This window comes from Pinus tabuliformis, chromosome 1_2 (assembly GCF_031772625.1).
Source record: "Pinus tabuliformis cultivar Carrire ecotype Pingquan chromosome 1_2, CPIR1, whole genome shotgun sequence".
In the NCBI taxonomy this organism is placed as follows: Eukaryota; Viridiplantae; Streptophyta; class Pinopsida; order Pinales; family Pinaceae; genus Pinus; species Pinus tabuliformis.
The window spans coordinates 712,179,720-712,202,736 of record NC_142298.1 but is presented as its reverse complement, the minus strand read 5'-3'; the positions used below and the strand labels follow the sequence as shown (position 1 = coordinate 712,202,736).

At 37.7% G+C, this 23,017-nt stretch overlaps 1 protein-coding gene across 1 annotated transcript; it reads left to right on the top strand.

Moving 5' to 3' along the window:
* Positions 1-9,461: 9,461 nt before the first annotated feature.
* Positions 9,462-22,491, top strand: LOC149207716 (uncharacterized). Its single transcript, XM_089398125.1, has 8 exons — positions 9,462-13,184; positions 20,620-20,682; positions 20,764-20,913; positions 21,176-21,319; positions 21,415-21,564; positions 21,654-21,908; positions 22,202-22,283; positions 22,377-22,491. Exons 1-8 carry the CDS (start codon positions 9,462-9,464, stop codon positions 22,472-22,474), a joined length of 4,665 nt encoding a protein of 1,554 aa, XP_089254251.1. The 3' UTR covers positions 22,475-22,491.
* The last annotated feature ends 526 nt before the right edge of the window (positions 22,492-23,017 follow it).

Below are 23,017 nucleotides of genomic sequence, written 5' to 3'. Positions count from 1 at the left end.
ACTCCATTTTCCTCATCTCCATCAAAGTCTAAATCAAAATATCTGATCAAGATGAAGTCATCCACCTGTGAATATCTGAGTCCAAAGTCTTGAGTTCTTTTAAAGTACTTTAGAACATGTTTTACAACAAACCAATGTCCCTCACAAGTATTTTGCATAAACTTGGAAATGATTCCAACAACAAATTAAATATTTATTCTAGTAGTGGTGACTTCCTACAAGTTAGCTATACTTAGTTGCATCCGCAAATTCATTTCCTTCTTTAGATGTGAGCTTTAATTTTTGTTCCATTGGAGTGGAAAATGGATTCCATCTAGCCATGCCAAACTTGTTCAATGATGTTGCAATGTACTTATTTTGAGAGAGGAATATATATCTAGGATGTTGGGTCACTTCAATGCCCAAATAATAATGAAGGTTTCCAAAATTTGCCATCTCAAATATTTTATTCAATTCTTTATTTATGGATGCAATATAATTCTCATTATTCCCTGTTATCAATAGATCATCTACATATATCATAACATAGAAAATAGTTTTTCCAACTTTCTTGTTTAATAAAGTTGCATCATCAAGATTAAAGTGTTGGAAATTTAATTTTAGAAGATGCTTAGTCAATTTTTCATACCAGGCTCATAGTGCTTGGTTTAGGCCATACAAGAATTTGATGAGTTTACATACTTTTTCTTCTTGTCCCTTCACAAAAAAGCCTACTCGTAAAGACATATAGACATTTTCTTTCAGGTCTCAATTCAGGAAAGTAGTTCTCACATCCATTGATGGACTTTCCATCCATTTTGAGTTTCCAATGAAAAGAGAGTCTCAAAGGCCCAATTTGTTGTGGGGAAAAAGGTATCTTCATAATTTATCCCTTCTTTATGTGGAAATCCTTTTTCCATGATCCTTACTTTGTGTTTGTCAAGTGAGCGATCTAATTTATACTTGTTCTTGAAGACCCACTTGTAGCCAATTGGTTTGGTTCTAAACGAAGGTCTATCAATTTCTATGTTCCATTCTTTATGAGAGAATCATTCTCTATCTGCATTTCTTATTTTCATTCATGATGAGAATTAGCTTCTTTGAATGAATTTGGTTTAAAATTAGTACACAAATTTGATTCAGAAACATAAGAAACATCCATATCATCAAATGAATTATAATCATCTACATCACCTCCATTTTTTTTGCTAGAGCTTCTAACTTCTAGGGACCCACATCCTTTTGCCATGAGCCATATTGGCGGACCTTTCTCAGATGCTCCATACTGGTTTGTTGACTGAGATGGGGTTGCATCAAGATTTATCCTTCCAATCCTCTCAATCAACATCACTCAAAGGATCTTCCTGATTTGAAGAAGTGAATAGAACTTCATGAGGGGGAGAGAATGCTTCAAAGGGATATTCCATAGATTGAACCAAGATATGGAACCCCCCTTCAAGATGTGGAATCTCATTATAAAATTCATGAAAAGTTTTTGCATGACCGAATTTGTCCAAAAGATCAAGTTTCTGCTCAACAATATTGTTAGTCTTGGAAGATTAAAGAAAAAATCACATCTCTATAAAATATAATCTTATTATTTACCTCATGATAGAGATAAAATGTTTTGGTGGTATATGATTACCCCAAGAATATACACTTTTGACTTCTTGCACTAAGTTTGTTTCTTTGTTCCTTAGTTTCTTAGGAATCAAGACATAGCAGGTGGAACCAAAGACCTTGAGATGCCTTACCAAAGAAATGTGGCCATGCCATATTTCATAAGGAGTCTTGTTTCTGAGAGCATGAGATGGAAATTTGTTTTTACTATATACTACATAGAGAAATGCATCATCCTAGAACATCAACTTTACATTTTTGAAAAACATCATTGAACGAATGATATTTAATATTGTCATGTTCGTATTTTAGCCACACCATTTTGTTGAAAATTGTATGGCACAATTGTTTGATGTTGAATCCCATGTTGGAAAAGATATATTTCAAATTAATTTGAAGTATATTCTTTTCCATTATTAGTAAGAATAGAGCCAATATGAGATTGTGCATCATTTTCAATTCATGCATGAAAGTTTTTGAAAAATTCAAAAGCTTCTGATTTACTTTTCAACAAATATACCCAACACATCCTAGTGTAATCATCAATAAAAGTCATCATATATTTATTTCCATTTTTAGAAGGAATAGACATAGGACCACACAAATTAGAATGAATTAGTGCAAGCTTTCTAGTGCTTTGGAAATAGAATCATGAAATGCATGTTTGTTATGTTTCTTAGGATACAAGCATCACATTGCTTCAATTTCCTTGAAATGGTTTGAAAACAAGAAACTTCATGAATTTTCAATAAAATAAGGTTGTCATAATTAAGATTTCCAAATCTTACATGCCTTAGAAGACTAGATGGAAATGTACCTTCATTGTATTGAGAACCATATGCACAGTTTTGTGCACGAGAATATGTTCCTTGCAACTTCAATAATATTTCCTCCTCTATTCCAGTCATGATAATTATGTTTTCTGATGCTTTTCTCACCTAAAATTTTCCATCAAACATGTGAATGGAGTGTCCTTGCTAGCGAATGTGAACAACGGACAACAAGTCTCTTCATAGCTCTAGAAGGTAGAGAACATCATGCAGAAGAAAGCCAGGAAGTCTAGGTAGTTTATGTTTAATTGTGCCAAGTCCAAATGGCTTGACACTAGACTTGTCTACAAAGGATACTGCTCCATCTACATTGTCACTGAAGTATTCATTTTTTTTAGAAGGTCATGTGACAGGTTGCACTTGTATCAAGTAACCATGCATTTTTCCCAAGAGATTTTTCATGTGGATGCATCATATCCATCTATGTTATAACAAATACAATGGAGGTCATAGTTTCCTCCTTGAATATTTTTATCCTGCCTCTATTATTCTTCCTTCCATGTCCTCTTCTGCCACCTCTTCTTCTAGAAGAATATTGTGTCTGATTCTTCTATTCTATGCAAGGCACACAACTTCTTCAGGAAACTGAGAATATGTCTTCCTATTCCCAAAATATTTCTCCCATCCTACAAACTTCTCCACAAGAGTGTCAAAAGTAATGTCCTTGAGTTGGGCACTAGCTTGTAAGGATTCAAGATAGTGAGAATATGTGGGAGAGAGGGCCTTGACAAAAAATATGAGAGGGATGTCCATTTTAATTCCAATGGCTTCTACATTATGCATGATAGCACTAATTTATGAGGCTATGGCCAGGGGATCATCATCCTTCATTCTATATTGAAGAGTTTGATCATCAATTGAACTACCTCTAGTTCTGTATGTGAGTCATATAAATCTTTTAACTTCTTTAATACATCGAAAACATTCGTAATTGGAATATATGATGACTCACCTCTTCACTTATAGAAGTAGCAATAGGGGCATAGGCCTTGTTATTCTTGTTCTCCCATATGTTGGTTTCTTTATTTGATGTGAGTTTGGCAGACATATTGCGAGTTCTTTAAAAAAACATGTAACAAAATCATGGAGATTCACCCTTACTTTAACATGGAGATTTTTAATATATAAATATATTTTGTTTCAATACCATGGCTTATCAATATCACATGTCCAAAAAACCATACCTCATTTCATGGCACTTATTCATATAGCAATTTTTTTGGTTAAAAGGGCAAAATTTGCATAACTACTTTGAAAATAAATCTCACATTTTATTTATTTATATATACCACTAAGAATATTTTATGGAGATTAACTCTCTATCATCCACTTAATAGCTATTAATAATTAAATTAAAAATCTAAAATCCCTATTTTAAAATAAACATATATATTAAGATAATTATACAATGCAAATAAATTTTGTATACATACTTCATAAATAATTTATCCTATATACTTCACAGATAAAATAAATTATGGAGTGCAAAATTTCAGTTATGTCAGATGCTAAAATTTGAAACATGCATTGAACACACTGAAAATATATAGTGAATAAAATTTCCATATAAATATAAATAATGTAACAACCTTGGTGAAAAATCCATATAAAAAAAATATCAGATCAAGGTTGATGGGACATGTATTCCAAGCTAAATGTTGGGCAAAAACATCCTAGTGGGTGTTCATTTTGGTTATTATAGCTAAAGGAAATTGTAAATGGCAATGGCAAAGGCTTTGGAAAGACAAAATGAAATTTTGGCAGATTTGTTTATGAAAACAATGGAAATTAGGAAGAAATGAAGGTGAAAGGTCATAGGTTGCATGTGAGGAGGAAATTGAAGGGAAATAATGGAAAATGAGGAAAATAGAGGCCTCATTAATAAAAAGGTTTCTGAGGATAAGTTGGCAAGCTTGGTCAGTGTAACCTTTTGTTAATTCAATTTTGGAGCTTCTCATTATTGTCTCTCTCTCTCACTCTTTGACACTTAGAGTTTTCTTGGAGCACTTTGGTATTGGATCAAGAAAGGCAAAAAAGGCAAGAGGACGAAAAGATCAAGCAAGGAATAGCAGAATCATGTAGCTACAACAAGATTCTTTGCAGGTATTAATTTGCATGTGTGTTTTCCTTGCTAGATTTGGCATGCATGGTATTGCATGTGGTTCTTTTCTATCACAACATGGGTTTTGCCAGGTGTGACAGTGTTTTTAGCCTAGCCTTGACATTTCCAGAGAGCCTTGATGAGATGGGTTCTCATACTTCGATTGAGCTGGATTTCCGAATGGATTTGAAGCTGAATGGGGTGGATATCCAAAATGAAAAACACATGGCCTAGTGGTCCATGAATCAGATTGTGGATCACAGTAAAGCCATTGGCCTAGTAACCCTTGAGCCAGACTATGGGTTGCATTAAAGCTAGGATTGTGTGCATTGGTGGGCATAGGAATCCTTGTCGGTGAATGGCAAGATATATGGTAAAACCAAGAGGTGGATTGCTCTCCATTGGGCCTAGTAGTACCTGGATGGGTGTACGGTAAAGCCTGGAGAGTGGGTCTAGGTGTAGGGCCTGGTGATCCCTGGATCAGATTGTGTATTATGATAAAACCTGAGAGACTAGGAGGCACTAAAATTCCTCACGGTGTAGGTGGAGAACTCTGGTAGCATCCATGCTTGTTGGTTCTTTTTAGTTGGTTATGAGTCCCACATTCATGCTTGGAATATGGCACAGGGGTGAATGGAAGAAGAGAGATTTGGCTCATCCATTCTATGGTTATTTGGAATGTGATAGTCCCATCCTAGGTTTGGATTTTGCATCATCAATATGAGGTTATTTCTCCTTGTACTTCAATGAGTATTATACTGGTTTATATGTGGATTACATGGCTATGATTTCCTTGACATTTCTGTTATTATGCTAATTATGAATATGTATTATGATAGTGGCTATGTATGGATCCCATCATGATTTTACTTGTAAATGAATGAAAAATGTATCTATGACATCATGGATGAATTGATAGCTAATGTGTTGAGGCACCAATGCTTCTTAGTGATTCTCAGATGAGTATGAGACCCCTATGCTTAGATCTATTATTTACACTCATAGATTACATATTCGTGATATGTTTGATGAAATTCCTATCATGGCTAGTAGGGGTCCAGTCAAGGGCTTGTTCAAGTATTTGCATTTACCTCATTGTTTCCTTGTTATCTTTCTATTATAAAGGTGTCATTTAATTATGTGTAGTGACCTGGGCTCTGGGCCTGAAAAAGTGTCTCAAATCCCGAGGACACTGGCACAACACTGAGAAAAATAGTCCCTGGACGCTGGCATGCCTTATCATGAGAGCGTCCAGAGCTCCCTGGATGATGTCAGGCCCATAACATGGGAGATTCTAGGGGTAAAGTGGCCTAAAACATTAATGGTACCCAGGGGTTAGTTACTAGAAGTGTTGGGATAGTTCTTAGGGGTCCTGTAGCTGATGTGGAAGGTTTGTATGATGTGTTTCCATCGATTCCATTTCCTTAAGGTCACCTAGGAGGTTAAATCCAATCATAGTAGCCTCTCGTCACATGTTTACCTCGATTGGTCAGTTACTCGGGTAGATGTGGGAGGAGGGTGTTACAACTAAAATTAAATTTAAGGTGTGAAATTTCAATGAATAGTATGGTACCAAGTTCCTAGTCAATTTTTTTAATTATATTTATGGAATACTGAAGTTTCTCGGTCAAAGATATGTTTTTAATAGATGTATGGAATGTAGTAAAAGATATTACCGAAATCTATTTTTTTTAAATATATGTATCGAATAGTTTAGTAATGCATAACCCTAAAACCTATATTTGAGGCGATGGTCTAATGGCTACCCCTACAAGTCTTGAGGTCCATTTCCGGATAAGGCTATGTACTTTGATTCTTGCAAATAATAAGAAAAATATATATGTATAAAAAAACCATATAATATATATATATATGTATAAAAAAACCATATCATATATATATATATATATATATATATATATATATATATATATATATATATATATATATATATATATATATATATATAATTTGGTAGGTATTTGTTGGAATCATAAGTTTGAGATGTGAACTCTCCACAATTCCAAGGCTTAACATTTAAAGAAAATGAAATGTTATTATTATTTTAATAAAATTTATTATAATTGTGTCGAGAGGCACATTCTACAACCCAATATGAGCCCAGTGTGTAAGTATATCATGTCCTCAAAAAATAATGAAAATAATTTTTGCTAATGTCGAATCTTAAATTATATATAACTTTTTAATCTTATTAATGGATTAAGATTAATTATTAAAATATAACTATCTATTTAAATGGATAATAAATTATCTCACACATTTAATAGTTCCTTTATCATATACCTAAATTTGAATGGATCATAAATTTACCTTTAACATATTTTTTTACCACACTAAAGTTCCAAATTAGGTAATATTTTAAACATTTTTACTCTTTACTAAAGCCAGTGTCATTTCTTACATCAACAACAAAATGTTAATTCAACACAAAGAATCTAAATTCTTGCTCCAAAATACTTTAATATTTCTTTTAACTAAACATTTGTAAAATGAAGCTTTAAAAGGAAAAACCATATCCTAGGGATATGAAAATCTTTAAAGACAAATATTTCCACATCAAAGTTGTAATATTTGAAAATATTATTTTGATGTAGTTTTATTATAAATTTTGCTATCATGGCATATAAAAAACATCATTAAATCTAATATTTGATATTATAATATTAATATTATATGTAATATTAATAGTAATATATTATAATATTAATATTATATGTAATATTAATATTAATATATTATAATATTAATATTATTAAAATTGATAACTTTAGATTAATGCAATATTAAATTTAATATAATATTAAAATTTGTTATAGTATAATATATATTAATTTATTGACCAGATGGATGATGGCGTGCTCTGCAACTGACCGTAAGGGTTTCGGCTAGGGTTTCAGACAGCCCTCTCTCTGCCACCTGAAGCACCCTAACCGCGCACCTATTCTGCATGTAACCTGACCTGGTTTTTCAGGTCCATCTGTCATTTTCAGGATGACCACTGATACTGTCGGTGATGTTATGGAAACGGAGGAGGCGGTAGACTATTCTGATGACCCGCATCCTGAACAGGTAATTTTCGGGTGCCCTAACTTCATTTCGTCTGATGCTGGCCCTAGTCATTCTCCGCTTCCGTCGCCGCATACATCTCCGGTGGTAACTCTCCCAGAACCCCGCCCTTCTCGACAGCCTGACGGATCTTCCCCCCATGAGCCCCCTGGCCTAGATCTCCCTCCTCTGTCGCCTGGAACCCTCCGTTTCCTGTCGTCTGTTATTCCCCTGTCGCCATCATTCGACCCGCATCCGCCCTCTACTACTTTCTTTGCTGCATCATCATCAGGTCTTCCCTCCTCGAAGGCTGTCGTGCCCTCTGCCTCCCTACTCTCGCCCTCGGGATGTTTTGAGACCCCTGCCGTCAGGGTCAGTTCTTCAAAATCTGCTCACCTGGAATGCTCCCCGGATCCATTAGTGGATCACCCTTCTGCTCCGCGTACTGGGAAGAAAAGGTCCAAGTGTGTCAAAGCAACCTCTAGGGACATATCTATATGATTCAGAGATTCATCTGCAATTGGGGAAGCAGCCAGAATGGCGAACACCATTCTTGTAGGGCATGTTCGAGGGCGTGCATATTCGGTGACCCGGCTCACCCTTTGGGTGAAGGAGATTTGGGGAGGGGTTCTTAAAGAATTACCTGAGGTGCAAGTTCTTCCCAGAGGTTGGTTTGCCCTTCATTTTGCAAAGGAAAACTACACGGACCTGGTACTGGCAAGGTATTGGCACATTGAGATGGCGCCGGTTCTGCTAAAAAGATGGAGCCCTCTTTTTGACCCGGAGCGAGAACAAATAGGGGCTGGTCCGCTGTGGGTTCGTCTGCCAGGGCTACCCCTTCAGTACTGGAGTGAAGAAGTCTTCATGCGCATCGGGAACGCACTGGGATCATATCTCGACCATGACCGCACCTTTGTGGAGTCTAGGAACAGAACGCTAGCTCGCATCCTGGTACATCTGGACACCCGCGAAGGATTGGAGGAGAAGATTACTCTACACTGGGGCAAATACTCTCGGGTTCAGATACTAGACTACGAAGGGGTGCCATTCAGATGCCGCCGCTGCCACAGGGTGGGGCATATTTTCAAGGACTGTCCTCTTAACAAGAAACAAGAAGAATCCCCTGCGCCATCGAACATGCCCTCGAGGACTATATCTCCGGTCACTCAGCGTACTCCGGCATCGGGCCCCCCCATCAGCATTCCTCTACATGCTCCTGGAGCAGCTCACAGCACAATATCTCCGTCGGTTACCAGATCTCGGGCTGCTACAACATCTGCCACTGCTTCGGGTACATCTCTCTTCCCTCCTTTATCTATTTACTCTCCTTGCTCCTCTATGCATTCTCCATCTATGTCTGCTGCATTCTGCACTTTGCCCTCCTCCCCGGTCATTGCTCCTTCTGCACCCTCATTACATATTCATCCCTCGCCATCAACCTCACCTTCATCATCCCGGGGGTCAAAACACAACTATAACCTGCGTCCTCGAGTCCACTCTCTTGGTTCTCATCTAAAGATTGCCGGTTTGGGTATTGCATCATCTGGGTCAACTCCCTTGTCTGCCCGAGGGAGAAAATCACATCTGTCAAAAGCCATCAGGAGGGCGGGAGCGGAGGTTGCCTCTGGGCGACAATCCACCATTGTTGGGGTTCTTAGAGCAGTGAACACCCCGGGCAATCTTCCCCCATGAAGTGTCTTTCTTTCAACTGCCGAGGCTTGGCTAGTGCCTCCAAGAAACTAGCCCTGCACAGGCTTATTGAATCTGTTCCTGTAGACATTATCCTCCTCCAAGAGACCCTTGGCCCGGCAGACTCCATAACCACCTCTTTATCCACCATCATCCCGGGATGGCAATTTACAGCGATGGACTCCACTGGTAGATCGGGGGGCCTTGCGATTGGGTATAACCCAGCATCCATCAGGGCTCGAGGTACTTGGGGGGGACCAGGATTCTTGGGATTAGATCTCTTTTCGGCTGACCTGGGTACCAATCTCAGGGTCATCAACATATATGGCCCCTGTCAACAAAGAGAAATTTTTTGGAACCACTTATTGAGCCTATCTATCCTCTCAGCAGACAATACCATTATTGGGGGCGACCTAAACTTCTCCCTGGGATATAGCGAATCATGGGGATCTATGGCACAGATTGACTCGATTACTGGGTATATGACCGATCTACTGGAGCGACATAACCTGATCGATGTTCCTATGAATAAACCGCTCCCCACCTGGAGGAACAGAAGAATTGGAGATGCAGCTCTTGCTCACAGATTAGATAGATTCATAATGAAAGGTACCCTGATACAACAGCTTCATCATTATAAACAATGGGTCGGTACTGGAGGCATATCTGATCACTATCCTATATACCTGGAGATATCGGGGCCTCACAAAAAACCAAAAGCCCCCTTCAAGTTCAATCATGGCTGGATACAGGATCCCTCATATATCAAGATGGTTAAGGATTTTTGGATCCACAACCCGATTGATAGGTCAGATTCTTTGGCAAAAGGGTTCTGCTCAAACTTGTCACAGCTCAAACATCTTTCTATTGAATGGGCTAGAGAAAAATATCAGAAGGATAACTCAGCACTACTGCATATAGAATCTGAACTATCCTCTCTTTCAGATGATAGAGGACTGGGGTTCGCTACAGCTGAAGACAAAACCCATCTGGTGGAACTAGAAAATCAGAAGACAAAAATTCTAAGAGAGCGAGAAGAATCCATCCGGCTTCGTAGCAGAGCCACCTGGTTAAAAGCTGGGGATGACAATACCCGATTCTTTCACAACTATGCTAAAGGCAGGAAGGTTAAAAATACAATTTGGAACCTCCCTCTGCCAGATGGTGGAATAGCAGATTCCTTCACCAAGCTCTCACACCTGGGATCATCACACTTCAGAAATCTCTACAAACAACCCCCAGGTTCAACTATTGCAGATATCATCAACATCGCTGGTCACTTCCCCAGGTTTGTAAATGAGGATGAGGCGGAGACACTATTTGATCCAGTGACACCTGGGGAACTTGAGAACACCCTAAAGTGGTTCAAGAAGGATCGCAGCCCGGGGCCGGACGGGTGGACCATCGAGTTTTACATTACTTTCTATGAGTTGATCAGCAATGATTTACTGAGGGTATCTGGGTCTCTGTATAATTCCATCAACTCAACTTTCATAGCACTGATCCCCAAATCGGATACCCCTTCCTCCTTCGACGATTATCGCCCCATCTCCCTTTGCAATGTGCTCTACAAGATCATCTCCAAAATCATAGCTAACCGCATCCGTCCTATTCTGTCCCGTCATATTGCCCCTCATCAATTTGCTTTCCTGGAACACCGTCAGATTCATGAAGCCATCGGAGCAGCACAAGAAGCCCTCCACACCATCTGGACCAAGAATCACAAAGCCATTATCTTAAAGATTGATTTAGCAAAGGCATTTGACCGTGTCAGTTGGCTCTACCTCAAGATGCTTCTCATCCATCTGGGCTTCCCAAACAGTTTCATCACTTGGATCATGGCCTGTATCTCCACTCCCACCTTCAGTGTTCTGATAAATGGGTCAGCATCACAGTTTTTTCACTCTGAACGTGGACTTAGACAGGGTTGTCCTCTGTCTCCTCTACTTTTCCTGATTGTCATGGATGGCCTGAGTCGACTTATCGATACAGCAAAGAGAAATGGGGAATTTAGTGGACTCAAAATATCCGATGATTGCTTTCTCACCCATCTTCTTTTTGTGGATGACGTCATGATTTTCCTTGATGGCAGCATCAGGGATTCTCGCTCCTTCTCGAACATACTCACTCTTTTCTCAGCTGCTACAGGGATGCTTGCTAACCATTCAAAATCATCCATCATTCTTTCCAGAACTTCTATCCAAGAGTCCCATCTGGCTCGCCAACTGTTTCCTTTCTGCATCCATCCCTTAGACCATGGCCTCAAATATTTGGGATTCTGGATCAAGCCTATCAGTCCTAAGATAGCTGACTGGGTCTGGCTAGTCGCAAAATTGGAGAAGCACCTCAATATTTGGAGCCATCGATATCTATCTAGAGCAGGCAGACTTGTATTGGTAAAATCTGTCCTGGAGGCCACCCCGGTCTTTTGGATGGCTCTTGCCTGGATTCCGAGGAGCATCTTGGCTAGATTACAGCAAATTTGCAACAGATATCTGTGGAATGGGAACCAGGACAAGCGCATATTCGCATGGGTTGGATGGAAGAAGATTGCTACTCCTAAAAAATGGGGGGGCTGGGGACTAAAAGACCTGCCTACTTTCGCTCAAGCCCTTGCGGCAAAAATGGGGTGGACCTTACTCACTGGCCATAATCTCTGGACCAGCATAACATATCACAAATATATCTGGCCTCTCCACATCATGGAATGGATACGACTTCCAACTTGGCCTAAATCTGGTATATCATCTGTATGGAAAGCACTTCTAAACTCTATGCCTCTTATCAGGGATAATCTGGTTTGGAAAATCAATGACGGATCTTTGGCTCGTATTGGTATGGACCCATGGAATGGTAGTGGCGGCAGGCATATACTACCTGAAGCCCTCATTCGGCACCTACACTCACAAGAGATTAAAGTTCTGGCTGACATTGCTGATCCACATAACTCATCCATATTAGATCAGCGTTGGAAATCCGCATTGCAGATTAATATTCCACCTCACTGGCACCAGGAATGGACTGCATATATTAATGCCTTATCAGAGTCGCACATCAGGATTAAACAGGGGCCAGACGAGCTTATCTGGCATCATTCCGAGAATGGAATATACACACCTAAGACAGGTTATCTATCGCTGATATCGCACAAGGTTCCGGATTTGATTTCATTTTGGTGGAAGTCAATATGGAAGCTCTCTGCACCCCCCAGGCAGAAACTATTCTTTTGGTGTATCCTTAAAGGTGTAGTACCCACAGGGGAATATCTCATGCGACGTGCAGTTTATGGACCGACCTGGTGCACCCTGTGCAAACGTACTTCCGAATCGAGCCTCCATTTGTTTCTAAACTGCACATCATTATCGACCTTGTGGCAATCTGTATCTTCCTCTATACAATTTACAGGCAAATGGGAAGGAGACGATATAATTCGAACCTGGGAAACATGGTTTTATGGTCACAAAAACTCCAAATTACAAAGCCTGCCTATCATTATTAGCTGGTATCTCTGGCTGGCTCGAAATCGGGCTATCTTTGAAGAAAAACCAGTGAGCTGGCCTCATTTAACTGCTCTCATTATATCTGCCTATAATGAGCTGCCTGAGCCGCCGCAACCTCGCTCTAGAAGACCGCGCGACCCTCCGCATATTGAAAAAAGCACTCCATGGGCATTCTTTGATGGCGCTGCCCAACAACAGGGTTGTGGGGGAGGTTTTCTATTATTCATTAATGAACATCACTTCTACAAAGTCAAATTGGGACTGGGGATTGGCACAAATAATTTCGCAGAGATTATCACCCTTCGTCATCTCTTGCATTTTGCATTGGGGCACAACTGCATGCACATTCATATATTTGGAGACTCGAAGATTATCATAGATTGGTTCAACAACATTACTGTTTGCCACACACACACACTCAGTAACATCTTGGATGAAATAAATATACTGAAGGCTCAATTTATTGACATCACTTGTAATCATATCTACAGGGAACACAACAGCAGTGCCGACCAACTATCCAAGGAGGCCACGACACTTCCCAGAGGAGAGTGGATGATTCAGGAGCAGCAAGGAACAAATGCATATCAATACTACCATCGTCCTTACATAGATACACACTATCATAGGGCAGCCAGCCCATGAGATACAGATCTGGAAAATGATACTTTTTGAACTTTTTGTACATAGATGACAGTACTACTTATCAGAAGCCCTGCGTGGCAATATGTATTTATAAAACAGAACAACAATGAACATCCTGCGTGATGATTTTTGCTTTATAACGGACATCATAGACTTATAAATTGTGCCCACATGAGGCAGAAGAACTTACAGCATATGCATAATGCATCTACAATATGTAATTTTTCAAGTTAATGAAAGATTACGATTTTTCCAGTGGAAAAAAATATATATATTAATTTATCATGATATATACTCTAGATATATATGGAGGGAACAACAAAGACATAGAGTGATAGAGGTGGAGAGATTGGGGGAGTGACAAGGGAGAGGAGGAGATACAATGAAGGAGAGGGAAGAGGAGGAATGAAGAGCCATGGAAAGAGAGGAGTGATAGAGGGAGAGAAGGGTAATAAAGAGATAGGGGGAGACACAAAGATGAAGGGTGGAGAGAGATAATGACGAGGTTGGAGGGCAGAGAGAGAGAGATGCGGGAAGAGAGATAGTGACAAGGTTGGAGGGCAGAGAGAGAGAGGGGGGTATGAGAGAAAGCGAGAGAGGGGAAGGACCAAAGAGAGGACTTGAGATAAAGGAGGAGAGAGGAAGGGACAAATATATGGAGTTGGAAAGGGAGAGAGGGAGTGATGAAGAAAGTCAGAGAGAGAAATATGGAGAGAAAGAGGGGGGAGATAGAGTGAGGTGGGAAAGAAAGGGACAGAGAGGAAGGAACAGAGAGAGGAGAGAGGGAGGGAGAGAAAGGGAGTTGGAGGGGGAGAGAGAGGTAGGTAAGAAGAAATACATAGAGAGAGAAAGGTGGAGAGAGAGAGGAGAGCATGAGGGAAGAGAAATATAGGGGGAGAGAGGGAGAGGGCGAGATAGAAAGATATGGAGAAAGAGTGTGTATGATTTGGGGGTGATATAGAGAGACAAAGGAGAGGTAGAGGGAGATAAAGATTTAGATGGGAGGTGAAGAGAGGGAAGAAAAGGGAGATAGAGGTAGGGAGAGAAGGAAGGATAGATAGATATATATGGAGAGAGAGAGCGTGTGTGTTTGGGGGGTGAGATAGAGAGACAAAGAAGGAGAGATGAAGGGATAGATAGATATATATGGAGGGGGGAGAGAGGGAAGAATATATCTTGCACAAGATGCATTGATTTTAGTGTAGATGATGATTTATAATCCTATTTGATTGCTTGCACTAGATGCATTGATTTCAATGTAGATGTTCATTTGTAATTATATTTGTTTGTTTGCACTAGATGTATTGATTTGAGTGTAGATTTTTATTTATAATCATATTTTATTGCTTTCTCTAGATGCATTGATTTCAGTGTAGATGGTGATTTCTAATCCTATTTGATTGATTGCACTAGATGCATTGATTTCAATGTAGATTTTGATTTCTAATTATATTTGATTGCTTGCACTATATGCATTGTTTTCAATGTAGATTTTGATTTCTAATCTTATTTGATTGCTTGCATTAGACACATTAATTTCACTCACTATTAACAGCATCCAATCCATCCTATTTGATTTCTTGCATTAGATGGATCGGATGTTGTTAATATTGAGACTATAAAATATTAAAAATATTTTTCAAGATTTGATGGAGGGGAGAGAGAGGGAAGAATATTTCTCGCACTAGATGCATTGATTTCAGTGTAGATGATATTTTCTTAGAATTATATTCAATTGCTTGCACTAGATGCATTGATTTCAGTGTAGATGTTGATTTCTAATCCTATTTGATTGCTTGCTTTAGATGCATTGATTTCAATATAGATGTTGATTTCTAATCTTATTTGATTGCTTGCTCTAGATGCACTGATATCAGTGTAGATGTTGATTTCTAATCCTATTTGATTGCTTGCACTAGATGCACTTATTTCAATGTAGATTTTGATTTTTAATCCTATTTGATTGCTTTTACTGGACACATTGATTTTAGTGCAGATGTTGATTTCTAATCTCATTTGATTGATTGTGTTAGATGCATTGATTTAAGTGTAGATGTTGTTTTCTAATCTTATTTGATTGCTTACATTAGATGCATTAGATGTTCTTAATCTTGACATCTTAGATTATTAAGAAAAATTATTTTCGAGATATATTTAGTAAATACCTACAAGGACAATATTAAGAATTAATTAGCTGTCAGAAATTGCAATACTTAGAATTAAAAGGAAATAGATGTGCATAAGCAATCCTCCTGCAAAGTGCAAAATAATACTTGACAAGATCATCTCCCTTCTACATCACCAACTAATTACTAATAGATAATTGCATATAATAATGTATTCATAATATTTATAAGAGGAAAATATATATTTATAAACATTTAAAACAAATCAAAATATTCTTGAATGTGATAATTGTTTTGAGAAACAAATAATGTAAATATTTTATAATTCTAGCCACTCATTAAAAAAAATAAAAAATACATTATTTCTTGACTTTGCTGAATAGACTATAGATAAAAAATCATCAAAATATTCTTGAAGGAAATAAATTATTTCAAACATTAGTAAAGAAAAAAATTATTTCAAGAGTAATCTTGACACAATAAATTATTAAAACTACTCTTCAAGATATATTTAGTAATACCTGGAGGGACACTATTGAGAATTAATTAGTTGTCAAAAGTTGTGATACCTAAAATTAAATGAAATAGATGTGCAGTATCAATACTCCTACAAACTATTGACAAAATTGTCTCCCTTCTTCATCACCAACTAATTACTAATAGATAATAAAATCCAAAAACATTATCATCCAAATCCAAACATATTAACATACAAACCACTCAAAGCATCCAAACACATATGTACAAAGCATTCAAGCAAGCAACATAGACTAAATTAAAGAAGAGAATGGTATGATCATGCCAAGGAAAGAAAACATAATGTGAATTATGATTTAATCTCAAACATATACATAATAATGATAATCTAAAAATGTGAAAGTGTTGCACTCAACTGGAACCAGTTTAGATCCATCTAACACTGGATATGTCATGCGTCTAGAATGATCAAATCTCTCGAGGTGCAAACCTTTACTCAAATTCTAAATTCCAAAAAGAAGGTTTGCACCACAAGGGATTTGATCCCTCTCGAGGCATAATAGATCTAGTATTAAATGTATCTAAGCTGGTTTATTTGTTAATAGATAATAAAATAAGTTCATTAATAATTGCTATGAATGTAAGATAGTTTAAGATTTTTTAATTTAAAATGATAAATTAGTGATTTATAAAGAGATAGACTTTTATTTTCACTAAATGAGTTTTAATAATTTATTTTCTTTTCTAATTTTTAAATAAATAGATTTCAACTTAAATTGTGTTTAAAAAAAATCATTTTCCCTTATAATTGTTTAAAAATTACATTAATTAAAACTATATACTTTTCAATAATATTTAAATTTAATTCCATAAATAAACAATATATTATTTTTAATTACTTTAAAATTATAATTATTTAATAAAGTCCGCTCGGGGTAGCTCAAGTGGCAAGTGGCGAAGGCCGTGGAATGAAGTCTCATCGAACCTGAGATCTTGGGTTTGAATCTTGTGCTACCCTCTCCAGTAGTGGGGTGAATAATGGACACTTCGGAGAGTCCTACCAAGCTTACAAAAAAAAAAAATTTATTTAATAAAGAAATTTTACTTAAAAATTTGTAACTTTCTCTCTTTTTTTCGTGGAAAAATCACAACTTTCTATTAATTATAAGAAGTTACATAAGTAGATGCACATAGTGCATTCCTTTAGGGTCCCAAGATGCACCACTCAAAAAGCTGGTGCCCATAGAAACATAGCAAAAAGAAACTAAAAAATAAAAAATAAAAATGGGGCTAAGCAAAAATATCTTAGTCACCCTTTTCTCCATTTCTTCTTTTCTGCTTTTTGCCATCCTCCTTGATTAGGAGTGGTCGTTACAATAATTAGTTGATTCTCTCCTATTTGCCTCATATGTTCCTTATCTGAGTCTGAACTCCTAGATGTATAAGGATGTTTGAATCCTACTACCTCCTTCTCCTTCGACATTTCTTGGCCTGAGTGACCTTCTGCTCTTGGATTTTGCGAAGCTGATCCCCCTGTTTCATGCTGGCTCAATTCTTCATTTGCTGAAGATGTCTGTGGATTTGGGATTTCCTCAGTGATGGGGGGTCCCAAGTCCTCCTCTTCCTCTTCTTTGTCGGGTTGTGGTGTTGGGAAATGCCATCCCTTTGGCTTTTTGACAAGTTTCTTTTTCCTCCTGGGATCTTTCTTTACCAAAGGACATGTGGTTTGTAGATGTACAATATGAAGACAAAGATAACATCTAAATGCAACCTTCTCATAATCTAAGAACTGAGTCCAACACTCATTGTTGTGTGTCAAAAGGATACGATCATGTAGTCCTTTACTAATGTCTACCTCAACACATATCGTGGTAGAAAGGATACGATCATGTAGTCCTTTAGTTCTTTGTGTATCCAACTTGATGTATTTCCTGAACATGTTGCTGATTCCTTCGAGTACTTTTTGGTGCCAGAAGTGAAGGGGTAAGTTGTGCAGTCTTACCCAGACCCATATTTTGGAGACCGTCATTGTATTAACATCAAAATATGGGAGCCATGGGGTGATAAATAATCCCACGTTTCCCCAAAACCAAGGACCTTCATGTAAAACTTGATCTTTGATCTCTGATGATTCAAATTTTACTATGAAAAAACCCTTTGAGCATAAGTGAATCTCACAATTTATTGTCTAAGTCATAAAGATCCACTGAAAAAGATCCATAGTTTTTGTTCAGAATCTGTTGAACCTGTAATTGATTGCCCAAGACTGATATGTTGTACAAACATTATTGATCTCTGCTAGATCTATTATTATTTCTAGAATTTCATTCATCTGCCTTACAATATAGGGTCTAGGAAAATTGAGGATTTGTTTAGGTTTACCTAATATTGCAACCTTTCATTTGAGGGCGTCTTTGAATGATGTAGATCTATTAGTTTGTCCTTTGGCTAACCTAGAGCCCTTGGGGATATTAGATCCTACTGAATCCTCCGCAACCTCAGGTTAATGATGATCTAGGAATTTTGTTCTATGCCATAGTCTTGCAAGCGCCTATGGCAGTGCATGGATCTGCCCACATATATAATAGGTTTTGCAGCTCTATTGGAATACCATTTTTTTAGTCTTGCAAGCGCCTATGGCAGTGCATGGATCTGCCCACATATATAATAGGTTTTGCAGCTCTATTGGAATACCATTTTTTTTTTTATAAATCGCCAATTTCAGATTTCTCACCAGTGAATCCACTCAAGTCCACAAGATGATCGATCTTCCTATTGGGGTTTGTGCAAAAATCCACAAGATGATCGATCTTCCTATTGGGGTTTGTGCAAAAATTTGGAAATATTCATCCTTACTAGAAACATAAGTTTTCTCGTAGCTTCTCGAAGGATCTGCAGAACACCCGTCATTATTGCTCATTTATTCATTAAAAATAATAGGTCTGTGGTTACCCTTCTCCCAGCAGAGAGATCTGCCAAATCTCGGTCGCCAAAGTAGAAAACGGTCGAAAAACCCTTCCATTTGCTGCAAACCGTTTCTGGATGGAGGATCAACTTCCCCTACCTTGGATCTGCAGAAGACCAATCATTATTGCTCATTTCTTCATCAAACTTACAATAGGTCCGTCGTTACCCCTTCTCCTAGTAGAGAGATCTGCCAGATCTTGGCCGCCAGAGTAGCAAACGGTCGAAAAACCCTTCCATTTGCTGCAAATCGTTTCTGCCTGGGGGATCAACTTCCCCTGCGCTGTTCCATTCTTGATCATCTTTGCATGCTTTGTTCCTTACGAACAGCCGGTACTGCAGCCACCACGGGGCTCGAGAAACTCGATATATCAAATCGCTGCAAATAAAAAACAACTAATCTCCATTTAAACTATACTTATTAAAATAGAATGCAATACCTTATCCACCTAATGAAGAAGTTAAAAACCAAAGACTCAAAAGTCTACTTTGCTACTAATTCATCCCTATTTCTACTTCACTGTTAACCTATCTCTATTTCTTAATTCTCATATATACATATTTGAAGGTCGGTGTAGCGTTTTCAAATGGAGAGTGGTACGGCATCTACGAAATAAAGTCAAGAACAAAAAGGTCATATTTCCTTGTAACTCTTTCCCATTTCTAAATTGTTTCAAATCTACACTTTTCCAGGTAGCCGCAGCGTTTAAAATTCAAAGTTCCAACAACCATTTCAGAAGATTTTGTTACTTCATTCCCATTTCTTAATTGTTTCAAATATACATATTTCCAGGTAGGCGCAGCGTTTTAAAATTCCAAGTTTCAACAACTATTTTTTTCAGGTTTTACGGTGTAGTTTTATGCACAGTCCAAAAAATAATTTTAAGGATTATTTTAGAAAATAATAGAAATTTTGACAATATTATAATAATAATAAATTTGATAGAAATTTTTGAAAATCTGAATTACAGTTGTCTAAATTTAAGATTTTGGGCGCCCAGAAGTTCTTGATGACGCTGAATCAATTTCCACTATCAAAGAAACAAACGACTGTGACTAGTCTTCTTTTTTTAATACAAGCGGGTAAAATCAGACCAACCCAACTCAGAAACCGTCGCTGCATCAAGAAGAGAAAACAATAAAGATCCTCCACCTTCCTTCACAAATCAGTGCATAAATGAATAGTAAATATCAAACCCATAACCAACATATCAGCTGTTAGGACTTTAATGTTTCCACTACTAAAATCTAACAAAGACTAAATGATGGTCAGAGATAGATACAGAAAACAGGAGGAAAGAAGAAGATCACGGGAAGAAAGCAGAAGCAGAAAGGAAGAGGAAATCCCGTCATGAAAAATAGAAAGAAAGAAGTTGAAGAGAGGAAAAAGAACGACGCAGAATAATCATAATTGCCAACAGTGGAAAGTTGAAACCATTCTCACCACCAATGTTACCTCTGGTCTGTCTTCTGTGATCTGCACAAATTTAGTTTCTAGTATGGTCGCGGTTTGGCAACGCTCTCACAATACCCTGCGTTCTCAGCTCGTTCTTTCTTCAGCTGCTCGCTCACAAATACCCTGGACTCTGGAGTTCTTATGTTTAATTTCCATAAACTAACAGTCCAGCTCAGAAACTAACAGTCCAGCGCAGCAGACTAACAGTGAACTGCCAATTAAACTCTCTGTATGTGTAATCAATTGCTAATTAAACTGTTTGAAAAAATTAAATTTAATCGGAGTTTGAAAAAATATATTTAACTGCAAGTCTATCCGGAAACGGCCAGAAGAAACTGCAAGTCTATCCGGAAACGGTCGGAAGACACTGTTTAGTTTCGCCAGAAACCGTTTCTTGCCGGTGAAAACGAAAACGGCCGTTGCAGACGGCGTTTCTAGTATGGTCGCCGTTTCTGCGAAGGTTTCTGCCAGAAACGGGGGACATCGTCCCGTTTCTGGTAACTAGGGTTTCAATCCCATTTCTTCACCCATATAAATGAATACTAAAATAAATTATTTAAAAATTATGAGAATTCCTTTGAATCTCATAACGGAACTATATGGAACGCTCTGAAACTGATGAAGGTAGGCTCCTCTATGAAGCATATTTATCGTTTAAAATCTTTTGTCCTGAAACACGCTTTTAGTAAAGGTATTTTTTTGGTGATGATTTCATGGTCCAGATCGTTAAAGAAATCGAACATACACGCAAAGGTGTCAAGATTTTGACAAAGGACGGTTCAGCATATACTGCGGAAAACGCTATTGTTTCTGTGAGCTTAGGGGTTCTTCAAACGAATCTCATTAGTTTTAACCCTGATTTACCTGTATGTATTTCTATTTGCTGTATCAAATTTTATATGAATTCACTAGATCTGTTCTATTTAGTGAATTTATAACGCTACTCCATAAACACCTGCAGCAATGGAAGCTACTGGTCATATATAAGTTTGATATGGTTATTTACTGCAAAATCTTCATGAAATTTCCATCTAAATTCTGGCCCACGGGACCTGGCACTGAGTTCTTCATTTACGCTCATGGAAAAAGGGGTTATTACAATTTCTGGCAGGTAATTAGTGCTTAATATCTTTTCCCACAGAAACAGCTAGACTTGAAATCATTCAACTGATTAACATGTTATTTACATTTTTTCCTCAGCACTTGGAAAGTGAATACCCTGGAGGGAACCTTCTTATGGTAACTGTTACAGACGATGAAGCCCGACGAATAGAACAACAGCCTGACCATGACACCAGAGCAGAAATAATGGGTGTTCTGAAGAAAATGTTTGGCAACCATATTCCAGAGATGGAGGCAATGCTTATTCATAGATGGGGAGAAGATCCATTCTCCAAGGAAGCGTACTCCAACTGGCCAATAGGGGTCTCGACAAAGGATTTCGACAAATTGAAGGTATTTTTGAAAGAAATCGTAGCAATATTATTTCTTGATGCATTCATTTGAAAGGGTCCTCGTAGATTTGAAGAGTGTTTTTTCATTTCTAGATGGCACTCCTAGCCTCACTTACAGAAAAATTTCTTGGACTAATTTAGATAGAGTATGTCTTGCGAATGTTCCTACAAATGCAATTTTATGATGTTGCAAAAACTCTAAATTTGTATTTCTGCTTCTGCTGCAAGATTTCCAAATTCAAGGTTTAAAGAGATTTAAGTTAATTTATCAACATATTTACATAAATTTTATAGGCATCAGTTGGCCCCTTGTATTTCACTGGAGAGCATACTAATGAAGAACATAATGGCTATGTGCATGGTGCCTATCTTGCAGGTATATATATCTATATAATGTTATGAAAAACAGTGAAAAATATAATTCAGATATAGAGAGAGTTCTATTATCACTGACTTTGGTCATGATCAGGTATAGACACAGCGAATATGTTGTTGGACTGCATAAAGAAAGGACGCTGCGACCAGAAATCTCGTGAACAAAATAAGCTAGCCAAGGACGAGCTGTAACACAAATATTCAATAGGTAAATTCAGATCCATCTATAGTAAATATAAAATGTAGTGTAAAAGGAGTGGCTTCTTTTGCTGCTTTCTTCTTCATTTTTTGTCTTTCTTTTCGTATTGGGCGGTCAGATTTTACGTTGGTTGCTCTTTCTTCAGATGCTTGTCTGCTTGATATTTTGGTGCCACTTCTGCATCTTATAGTTGGGTCGCCTTGCTAGGGCAATATAAACCTTTCCAGGTTTTATTTAAGATCTGTAGGTTTTATTTAAGATCTGTTTAAGCAGATTTACATGTGGCTCTGTCCACATTTCTGCATATACTTCTTACATTTGAATTATGTAATCTTCTTTTATATGAATATATTATACTTTTTCTTCAAAAAAAATATTTTATGAAAATAAATTCATGTCATCAAAACTTCCGGCATAGATTTAGGGTGTGGATTAATATTTTACAATTATTAGCAGGACGCTGAAGTCCAAAGGAAGGCGTGGATGGAAACAGTGCAGGTTTTAGAAGATGGTCTTAATGACTCCCAGCAATGTAA

What these genes read in the sequence shown, in the direction of transcription:
- LOC149207716 (XM_089398125.1), top strand. Translation starts at nt 9,462, where the DNA reads ATGGACTCCACTGGTAGATCGGGGGGCCTTGCGATTGGGTATAACCCA. An exon ending in AACTGCCAATTAAACTCTCT is followed by an intron (nt 20,683 to 20,763) that starts GTATGTGTAATC and finishes TTTAACTGCAAG; the next exon opens with TCTATCCGGAAACGGCCAGA. An exon ending in GCATGGTGCCTATCTTGCAG is followed by an intron (nt 22,284 to 22,376) that starts GTATATATATCT and finishes GGTCATGATCAG; the next exon opens with GTATAGACACAGCGAATATG.